Source organism: Orycteropus afer, unplaced genomic scaffold, assembly GCF_000298275.1.
Source record: "Orycteropus afer afer isolate SDZICR_OR568_19922 unplaced genomic scaffold, OryAfe1.0 scaffold00311, whole genome shotgun sequence".
Taxonomy (NCBI): Eukaryota; Metazoa; Chordata; class Mammalia; order Tubulidentata; family Orycteropodidae; genus Orycteropus; species Orycteropus afer.
The window spans coordinates 1,463,336-1,474,630 of record NW_006921898.1 but is presented as its reverse complement, the minus strand read 5'-3'; the positions used below and the strand labels follow the sequence as shown (position 1 = coordinate 1,474,630).

General features: G+C 42.9%; 1 protein-coding gene across 1 annotated transcript; it reads right to left on the bottom strand.

Moving 5' to 3' along the window:
- Window positions 1-4,011: 4,011 nt before the first annotated feature.
- LOC103206297 (C-C chemokine receptor type 5) lies at window positions 4,012-5,499 on the bottom strand. The gene is made up of 2 exons (XM_007951743.2): window positions 5,462-5,499; window positions 4,012-5,062 (listed from the first exon to the last, which is right to left on the bottom strand). Exons 1-2 carry the CDS (start codon window positions 5,494-5,496, stop codon window positions 4,012-4,014), a joined length of 1,086 nt encoding a protein of 361 aa, XP_007949934.1. The 5' UTR covers window positions 5,497-5,499.
- Between the last annotated feature and the right edge of the window lie 5,796 nt (window positions 5,500-11,295).

Here is an 11,295-nt window from a genome sequence, read left to right as displayed (position 1 = left end):
CCATGTCCCCCAGGCCTGGTCTGCCCAAGTGGTAGGTTTTTCATTGCATAACTTTATCTCTTTCCCACAGATACAGACACCATGGCCACTTGGTCATGTCTGACAGTTCTACCCTGTCTTATAGGGTTGCTATGAGTTGGAATTGACTGGAAAGCAGTAGTTTGGTTTGGTTTGTATGTCATATGCACTAATTAGCTTTTAGCTTCTTGACCAACAACCTTCCAAACTCAGGGGCTTATAACAGCAAACATAGACTCTTTGGTCCCGCTACATGTGGCTGTAGTGGTGTTGTATTCCTGATTCTGCAACCTGTGCTTTCTTGGGTACCTGAGGTGAGGAGCAGTGACGTCACCAAGACCCATCCTCCCCTAAAGTTATGGGCTACCTTGTTGAGTTCAGATCACAGCCTGGATTCTTTTCTCACATCTGCTTAAGGCAGTTTTCCTTTGGTGATCCTGGATGGTCTTTCTTTCTGGCTTATCACATTTGAGGCCATTTTTTCAGGGAAGTTTTACTAATGCTTAAAATCATGAAGGAAAGGATAGAGTCCTGATGGTTTCCTCCCAGGGAGCTACAGTGCCTCTCTGCAAAATTGTTCAAACATTCTCAGCTGTTTTGAGCCTCACAGATCAAGGGGGGTGGGATAGGGTGGGTTATGTTGAGCCCCTTCTCCACCAAAAACTGTTTTTTGACACTCATCGCTTGGATTTCCTTACCCTACATCTGCTTAATTCAAACACACCACTCAAATGTTCTCCCCAGAATAAAGGAGACTTGAGGTTTTAATTTCTAGAAAAGGAGACAGTTGGCAAATTTGAAATGGCAGAGTCTCTGGCTACAAAAAGAGCCTACTGTACTATTATTACTATGGTGCTGAAATATCCCTGAGTTAGTCACTGTCCTTTGGGTTCTCAAAACATTTCACATCTATCTCTATTCCTGTGCTCCACACAGCATTGTAATGTATGTGTACACCCCCCACCCATCCCCTCATCAGCATTGCTGGGACTTGGAGCTTCTCAGGGGAACAGGTGTTAACAAATCCATAGTTATGGACCCAACCCAGTGTAGCACATGATAGGTCCTCAAATGTGTTTGTTGTATTGAATTCCAAGATGAAAAAACAAATAGACACTTTTCCAAATTTTGTTTATGAAATCACTACATACCATACATAGGAGTTCTGGTGGTGTAGTGGTTTTTAAAGCATTTGACTGCTAACCATAAGGTTGGTGGTTTGAACTCATCAGTCACTTCAGGGGAAAAAGATGAAGCAGTCTGCTTCCATAAAGATTTACAGCCTTGGAAACTCTGTGGGACACTTCTACCCTGTTCTATAGGGTTGCTATGAGTCGGAATTGACTGGAAAGCAGTAGTTTGGTTTGGTTTATATGTCATATGCACTAATTAGCTTTTAGCTTCTTAACCAACAACCTTTCAAACTCAGGGGCTTATAATAGCAAACATGGACTCTTTGGTCCCGCTACATGTGGCTGAGGTGTTGTTGTATCCCTGACTCTGCAACCTGTGTTTTCTTACTTGGGTGCCTGAGCTGAGGATTAGTGACATGAAACAAACCTTCCCTATGGCTGAGCAGGGAAGAGCATGAGGCTCAGCAAAGCACTTTGAAAAGCTTCCAATTGAATGAGGCAGATGATGCTCCCACTCTGGTCCCTGGGTGGTGAAAAACATTTGTGCTTGCCTACTAACCTAAAGGTTGGCAGTTCAAACCCACTCAGTGGTGCTGTGGAAGAAAGACCTGGTGATCTGCTTCCACACGTTACAGAAAAAAAAACATATGAAGCAATTCTACTCTGTAACATGTAGAGTAGCCATGAGTACCTGACTCCACAGCAATAGCTTTTTTGTTTGTTTTTTGGTGGTTGTGGTGGGGGAGAGTGTTGTCTTTGAGAGCAATGCAAATCACATGGCAAAGAAAGATGTGGGCAATCACACAGGGGGAAGAGTGACAAATTGTGAAGATAAGTAATTTATCACACTGGAGTATAACAAAATAGACTATTTTTAAGCAATATAATTAGAGTATTGACTTATTTTCCAAATCATAGTTTTTCAAACAATATTTATATTTCATCATTATCAAAACAAAATTTAATTTCTTAATTAAGATAATACATAGGTCTGCAGGTGAGGATATGGTTTTCCCCCAGTTATGAAACTGTCTCTGACCACATGGCAAGAAAGTAGAACCATAATAACTTCTAGCTCTCAAGTTGCCTGGCTTCAGAAACCCACATTTCTTCTTGTGTCAGCTCTGAAACACACTGCAACGTGTATGAGCATTCTTAACTTGGTTGCACTAAGATCAAAGTCTTCATTAAAGCAAGCTTCTCCAGTTCCTCTCCCTTATTAGGATTTAAAAGCTTTGATTTAGGAGCTAACTTGATACATGAGCTTCCACTAATCAAATAAGAAACAATTTGAGCATCTATAAGGGCAACTGGAAAACACTGAAGCACTCAAATATGTTTAAGTTCATGGCTTCATACTCACTGCCATCAAGTGGATTCGATATAGTGGCACCAAAAAGATTTTTGGCAGCAAACATAAGAGAAGAAAGACATAGGTGAGGTGATGGTTGTGGAATGTGTGCTGGCATCCAAATGACATTATTTAGGATACTACATCTCTATAAGCTAATAAGCCCACAGATCACAGATCTCTGACTCCTTGTAGGCTCCTTCTCTGCCCCCAAGAGACACACCCTAGGGCCCCACAGACTGATTCCCCTCCCTCTGGCCCACTAAGGGATACTTGTCTACAGTTTCCTTCAATTTTTTCCCCATCTTCTCTCCTGGACCTGCACAAACTAGAGGTTGGAGTACAGCAATCTTATGGCAAGAGTGATAAGATAAAGCCTGTGGTGAAATAAACAGGGCAAAAGGGGTGGGAAGGCAGGGAACAGCAACAATGAAACAAACATAGTTTAGGTCCACAGTCACCAGGCTTTTAAATGGTTCTGCTGCATCCTTTGTGTCTCTCCTCTTAGCTGACTCTGGAAATATTCACACATCCCTGTTCTCTTGCTATAGCCCCTCCACTTCTGATAGAGGGACTCATTTTTCTCTACCTCCTTCTCATACACGCTACCTCCAGCCTTCCCCTTTCCCAGGAAGGACCAAACAAAATGTTTCTTTTTGTTTTGTTTATCATGTGATCATAGATTATACAGTCTTTTATAAACAAAAATTTGACGTACATGTTTCTTTGAAGGGGTAAGGATTAAAAAACATGTGAATAATGAAACAGGACATTTAATTAATTTTAAGTGTAGAGTGTGTAGTTGCCATAAAACCAATAAACCAAATCAGTTGCCATTGAGTAGATTCTGACTCATGGTTGTCTTGGATAAAATCAGAGGAAAGCAAAAATGTATTAAGCATTTACACTCAACAAAATTGTCAAGTCAACCCAAATTCCCAGAAAGATATTCACTTCCCAAGCTGAGCCAGTGAAGCCTTCAAAGTTAACTACAGGTGAGAGATGGAGCTGAGGGTCAGCATTGCTTTCTGGTTGAGTGAGTGAAGGCTTACTCACCACCTTCATACTCTCCCAGGCTCAGCTGTGCTCACGCCTCACAGCTTCTCAAACTTGGCCCTGATCCCCTTTACCCTCCTTCTCATTCAGCCTGTGACCGTCTCCTTTACTTTCTCTCCTCCAGCTGGGCCCTTGATTACAAACAATTGATAAAAAACAGAGACAGAGTGATAAAATGGTATAGAAAAAAGCATAACTACAGTGCTGATGAGCATGCTGGAGCCAGTGTCTCTACCTACGGTTGCTCTGGAATACTCCCTGAGCATATGTTGTATATACGAGGTGCACCATAAGTCTGCCTTGGGACACACAATCCAGAGCTTCCTGGGCTCCTGCTTCATAGGTCTTTATTCTTCAACAGACCCTTGAGGATTGCTATTACATTTGGATTGTTTTTCCCAAGGATAGTTTATTTTTTGCCTTTTAAAAGTAGCACGCAAATGGCTCCTTATCTTATAAACCTGCTGAGACATCCTGCTCCCCAGTGGATGGGGTGTACGTTGAACTCACTCGATCTGGTGTCTCCCCATAGAACACTGGACAACGTTTACAGAGGTGTCTGGCAATGTGCTTTCGGAAGAACACCCAGATATACCTTCTGAACTTCTCCCCGACGAAGGCGTAGATGATGGGGTTGATGCAGCAGTGTGTCATCCCAAGAGTCTCTGTCACCTGCATGGCTTGGTCCAGCCTGTTAGCACTACTGCAATTATCCAGGCCAAAGAAACTCTGGAAGGTGGTCAAGATAAGGACGATGATATAAGGAGCCCAGAAAAGAAAGTAGACAATCATGATGGCAAAGATGAGTCTCACGGCCTTGTGCTTCTTCTTCTCATTTTGACACCGAAGCAGGGTTTTTAGGATGCCTGAGTAGCAGACGACCATGACAAGCAGTGGCAGGACCAGGCTCAAGATAGACCTCATTATTGCATGGAAGTTCTTCCAATTTACTGGAAAATGAGGGTTGCATGAATAATGAGAATCTTCTTCTTCAGATCTGGTAAAGATAATTCCTGGGAGAGCAGCAAGCACAGTCACCACCCAGGTGACCCCACTTGTCACCACCCCAAAGGTGACTGTCCTGGCTTTTAAAGCAAATACAGCATGGACGATCGCCAGGTACCTGTCGATTGTCAGAAGGATGATGAAGAAAATTCCACCGAAATAACCAGTGTGATACAGCCCGGTGAATAATTTACATGCTGCATCGCCAAACACCCACCCATATGCAGCATAGTGGGCCCAGAAAGGGAGGGTGAGAAGAAAAAGCAGGTCAGAGATGGCCAAATTGAGCAGGTAGATGTCAGTCATGCTCTTCAGCTTTTTGCAGTTTATCAGAGTGAGGACGACCAGCAAGTTGCCCACAAAACCAAATATGAACACCAGCGAGTAGAGTGGGGGCAGGAGCTGGGCTGAGATTTGCTTCGCTTGGATTTTATGGCAGGGCTCCCACATTACGTAATCGATGTAGTATGGAAGAGTCGATGTGTCAAGCTCCATTTTGCTCAATGCTGTGAATAAAGAGAAAGACAATTTTTATAAGGTCCTAGAAAACCCTACAGGACACAGTCTACTCTGCACACATGGGGTCGCCATAAGATGAAATTGACTTGATGGTAACTAACAACAACTACAGACTTCCTTAGTGGTCTACCACAATCATAATCATAACTGGCGGTGACTTCTTTGTCATCCCTCATGATATTTCTGGGAGCTCTGGTGGTGTAGTGCCTAAGGTATTTGACTGCTATCCAGAAGGCCAGCAGTTCAAACCTACCAGCCACTCCTCGGAAGGAAGACTGGGCAATCTACTTCCATAGTGATACCACCTGAGAAACCCAAGGAGAGGTTGCTATGAGACGGATCTGACTTGTGGCAGTGAATTTGGTTTTGCTTTGTTTACAATTTTGTAAACAAAGATTGAGATGTGGTCAGCATGCTGTGGAGTAACTGGAGAAATGTTTCCTTGTCATCTATTTTCCTATGGCTTAGAAACTGAGTGAAAAGATGGCCACACAATGCAATTACTGTGACTCTCTGATCTAAAAAATATCCTTGCTCCACTTAACAACTCCTCGGTCTTTGTTCTTTCCTTTATAAACATCTCCTTAAAAGCCTGTGTCCAAGTCCATGAAACCAGTTGTCATTGAGTTGACCCCAATTCATGGTGAACCCATGCATGTCCCACTAGACCTGTGCTCTGTAGGGTTTTCAGTGGCTGATTTTTCAGAAGTGGATCAACAGGTTTGTGGGTGGACTTGAGCCTCCAACCTTTTGGTTAGCACCTAGCACCTCCCAGGGACTCCATGCTAGTCCCTCGCTTCCCCTTTTCTTCCTAGTAGCAGACACCAGTTATTTCACAACACCCTCCATCTTCCCCAGAAGCCCAATTTCATTATAAGTTTAAAAATGCTGGAAGTTTGCTTTTACTACCTCCTTTGCAGCAGTGAAAAATCATGTAACTCATTTCTGGGCATTACTGTATAAGGGAGAGTGTGCTAGATCAACAAACCAAACCCACTGCCGTGGAGTCGTAAACAACTCATATCCAAGCATAGTGACCCCTCCTTGGGTTTTCAAGGTGGTATCTCTACAGCAGTAGATTGCCCAACCTTCCTTCCGAGGAGTGACTGGTGGGTTTGAACCACCAGTCTTCTGGTTAGCAGTCAAATGCCTTAGGCACTATGCTACCAGAGGTTCTGAGAGTGTGCTAGGGGCTTCTGGAAATGCACCACCCAGGTAAGAGAGAGACATACAGATGGAAACTCCCATCTGCCCCACCTGCTTTAGGAGACTGTCCTACAAGGATTTCCAGCTTGGGGCCATGAATGAAAGACATAGAAAACTGGAGAGAAGCCAATCAGAGTCCTAACATGCTTGAGTTCTGAACCACCCCTTGCAATGTTCATCTTCTGGCTTTCTGTTATTTGACAAAAATAATCCCCTGTTTTTAAGCCACTTTGAGTTAAACTTTCTGTTACTTGCAGCCAAAAGCATTCTAACTGGGTCATCTAACCAATACTCTCTTAACCTTCTGCATCTATCATCCTGCCTCCATCATCCTGACAAAACTTCTTTAGCCAGAGTTGCCAATCACAACCCAATTTTCAATCGCCTTGGCTTTGTTCCAGTCTCATCCTTATTAACCTTTCTGCCAATCTCTTCCCTTTCAAACACTTTTGGCTACTAGGGGATAGCTCCTGTGTGACAACTTCTTATTTAAAAATTTTCTTTGTTGTTGGTACCGCTCCCCTGCCTACACCGTAAACATCCCCAGGCACTATTCTTGGTTCTCATTCCTCTTACCTTTTACATCTTTATTTTTGCTACATTTTTTTTTTTCCTGAATCATATTACTATCTACTCTCAAGTTTCTAACTCCCCTATGTGCTAATGCTTCTGCTGATGCTCTATCTTCAAGTCCCCCCCTTCCCTCAAACCCCATAGCTGAAGTTTCCATTGCTTACTGCATATCTCCCCATGATATTTATTGAGCACCTACCATGAACTATACTGTATTGTAGACGCAGGAGATGTACAGTGAACAAAGAGGATGTCATTAGGTACCTTATTCAACCCTTCCCAAACCAAACACACTTGAAATTGCTCCTACTCACAGATTTCTTATCTTGTCATATGAGTAATTGTCATTTTACTCAGTTTTCTGAGAAGCTAGGCTTAGTATTTTCCTGGACCTGTGGAACCAATCAGATCTGGCTTCGAATCCTGCCCAATTTACAAGCTGTATGATTTGGGGCTAATTACTTTTAAGTGTCAATCTCTTTACACAAAAAATAGTGATTTCTCTGTGTTGCTATGAAGATTGATGGAGGTTAGTACTTAGCACAGCCCTGCCCAGAGAAATGCTCTGTGTTATTACTATGTCACGTGAACTCTACCTCAGAAATGTCTCTCAAATCCATCCCCTCTGTGCCTCTTTCACTGCTACTTCCTTGCCTCAGGCCCTTCTCACTTCTTGCTTTGCTGTGGTTTTGTGTTTGCTCATTGCGCTCCTTTTCCCAGCCATGCTCCTTTTCAGACTGTCATCCCCCAAACAGAAATTGGATCACACACTTCTCAGCTCAAAACCTTCAGTAGCCCTGTGGTTTGTATACGGTGGGACCTCAAAGGTAGTGCTTAGCTGCTCATCATGCCCTTCCTAAATTTGCTTCTTCTCAGTTTCATCTCCAATCACTTCCCAAGTCTCAGATCTCGTACTCCAAATACAGCTATCTGCTCTCCATTTTTCCCAAAGTCACCATTTCCTTTATGTTTCACTAATTTTGCATGTGCTTGTCCATCTGCCTAAAATGGCTGGTGAGCTCCTATTCATCCCTCAATATCCCTGTTCAAATTCCCCTATTCTGGAAGACTTCTTTGCCTTCTCCATCAAATTACTCTTAACCTCTCATAACACTCTGTGCTTGCCTCCAAATAAGCACTTACCACACTATGTTCCACACATGGCATGCTTCTTGATGCCAATGACTAAATCATGTTTCTATCTCCAGCTCTTATGTGCTAGCACCTGGCTAAAAGGAGGCACCAATACATGTTCACTGAAAGAATACACACAACTCTTAATCATAATAATTATGAGACTTAACATCATTAAACTTGTGTCTCAAGAATTTTTTTTCTCCCATAGTGACTGAATTTGTTTTGATCCATCTGTACATCTTATCCTTTAGTTTTTCTTGTGATGGACACATTTCACAAGTCTTACATTTCACATCCCTGAGGCAGATTTTTGAAACCTGCAGCAATTAAAAAAGATCTCTGATCAAGGTCAGGGGGAAAAAAAAAAGTATCCACCTAAAGAACTATAAAATCATTGAGTGTTCCAGGTACTATGCTGCTTTGCAGGCATTAATTTATTCCTTACAACAACTTTGTCTGGTAAGCATTTATGCATTTTACAAATGAAGAAATTGAATCATGGGCAGAGTAAATAACTTTCCCAAGCTCACAAAGCAAGTAATGGCCGAGCTGGACTTTGAAATTTAGGCTGTTTACTTCAAAGTTCCTCAAGGTCTCCCAGCTCCAAGCTCTGAGAGAAAGGATGTCAGCAAAACAGCTCACAGATTTTCTCAGAATTCTACTATGGCTGGAACAAAATTTCTTTGGCACTTAGTCTTTAAATTCATACACATGCACCCACACAACTCCCTTTCTCCCCACCAACATGCACCACACACACACGCACACACGCACACACACACTCACTTACGTTGTCTCTAGAAAATAAGCCCTATGAGGGTAGGGTCTTGTTTTGCACTGAAGCACATCAGTGGCCTGGAACCAGGCCCAGCACATACCAAAAACAAACCAGATGCCATCGAGTCGATTCTGACTCAGCGACCCCATGTTTTTCAGAGAAGAACTGAGCTCCATCATGTTTTCAGTGGTTGATTTTGGGAAAGTAGATCTCGTGATCTTTATTTTGAGGAGCCTCTGGGTGGACTTGAACCTCCAACCTTTCAATTAATCATCTGTGCCACCCCCAGGGACTCCTGGTTCAGCACAGAATAGCTGCTAAATAAATACCAGTTGAATAAGAGTAACAGAACTAGTTGGCTGCAAGCTACTGAAAAACAAAATGCCCCATTGTGGACTGGGCGCCTAGGTGATCAGGTGGGAGACCTTATAAAAATTGATATACTGATAATCCTTATATATAGCCTATTACCACAGCAAGTCTTCTGGGCTATTCTGTGACTCAAGTGTGTAAATGGGATTGGCAGTTCTAAGACTGGACATCAGAATCACACAGGAGATCTGTCAGTAGCTTGTGGCCCAGACCTTTGTTCTAGATTCAGATTGGGAGGGGATTGGGAGGGGATGTGCTGCCCTGACTGTCACCTTCCCTGCCACCCTGGGTTCTACCCTGTGTTGTCTGCATGCCCTGACCTCTCAAATACCAGCCATTCTGTACTACTTCCCCCCATCTCTCCAGCTCACCTGGATCCTACCACAGTGGACACTCAGCAACGTGGCTGAAATACACTGACCTAGGCATCACTTTTGAGCATCAGAACACATGAACCAGAACTAATAAAAAATCTACCTCCAGAAAAATTCCCGAGTGGAGACAAGAGGTTCCTTCTTGTTCAGGGCATAGACTGTCACATATATGAACTAGAGAGGGAAAGAAGTTTAAGGTAGAAAGTACCAGGTCTTTAAAGGCCTTAAAGGCTGGGTGGGGCAGGGTGAGAGGCGAAGTGTTGAGAAATGTGTTGTTCTTATCTTAACTGTAGCACACAGTCTCCCACTCCTTGTGTCCCAGGAGAGGTCTCACCCTGCTGGGCTCACCGTCACCTGGGACTCCACTAAAACCTCCTGCTGATGAGGCCACCCTTCATCCCCTTTGCCCATCTTGATCATTCTCCCAAAGTTCACAGGCTTTGTGATCCTTCAAGGTGTGCCTAGTTGGGTGTCTCCAGCTCTGAGATGCTCTGAGCTTATGGTTCCTAAAGTCATGAGTAAAGCTCCCCTAACTTACCGGTGATGATTTCTTCCAGGCACCACTGGTGTTTCAGGCTTCTCAGTAACCAAACCAAACAGATGTGGAGGTAGAAGCGTGTTGTGCAGAAATAGGAAATCAAGTTTCCTGCAGAAAAAGAAGGCGGAGATACAAGGGTAAGTGATGCTAAAGATATGAAAAAAAAATCAGATAATATAGTTCTTCTTTTCCACCCAGGAACGTTATACACTTGTTTGAGGTCTCCAGAGTAGGATTAATTTTGAAATCTTGCTTATGCAACCTTGAGTGTGAGTCAGGCACACCCTGGACATCTGGCTCCAGATCTAACAGAGTCTGGGGATGTCTTGTGGGTCTCTATATCTGGGACTCCTCCACTTTCTGCTCTCCTGCCACTAGTAATTTGCATGATACAAGCATAGCAGAACTTTTTACTTACCAGAGAACAGCTTTTGACTTGAAAAAAAGTGCTAAGGGGGATCTGTTGGTGATGATAGAGGGCATCGGATGAAGTTTGCCTATGGTCACGTGCATTGGTTTTTCAGTGGCATAGGGGGTTTGGAATCCAATTACAATTTTACTTAGATATGATTCTTTTATAAAAAGAGATTGCTAAGTTATCTCTTGTGTCCATGATGTCCTTAGCAAAAAGATTCTTAATTATAAGAATTCTTTGAAGAATCATTCCTTCTTAGAAAGATGTTTTGATAAAAGAAAATACTATTTACAGTATGAATTCTGCAATGCAGGTTCAATACTTAGGAAAGTTCCCAAGATCCTGCAGGGAAGACAATATGATCTTTGCTGGCATTCACTGGTTCCTGGCACATTCTGGAATTCAACAGACCCTAAGATGAGTAGTTAATGCTTGGTCTCACTTACTAACCTTGTGGTATTGGAAAGTTACCTACCCTTTCTAAGCTTCAATTTCTTCAACTATAAAGTAGAAGTAATAAGTCTGTGAGGGTTAAATGGATATAAAATAATACAGTGCCTAAGGAGCTCTGGTAGTGTAGTGGTTAAGGTATTTGGCTGTAACGCAAAAGGTTGGTGGTGAACCCGCCAGCTGCTCTGCAGAAAAAAGATGGGGCAGTTGCATGTAGTTATGATGCTAGATTTACAGCCTTGGGGACCCATTGGGCATCACTATGAGTCAGAATTAATTTGATGGCAATGAGTTTGGTTTTTTAGCTTTGAGTACTGTGCTTGGTACACAGCACTGTTGTTAATTGCCATGGAATCAAATCAGTTCCACA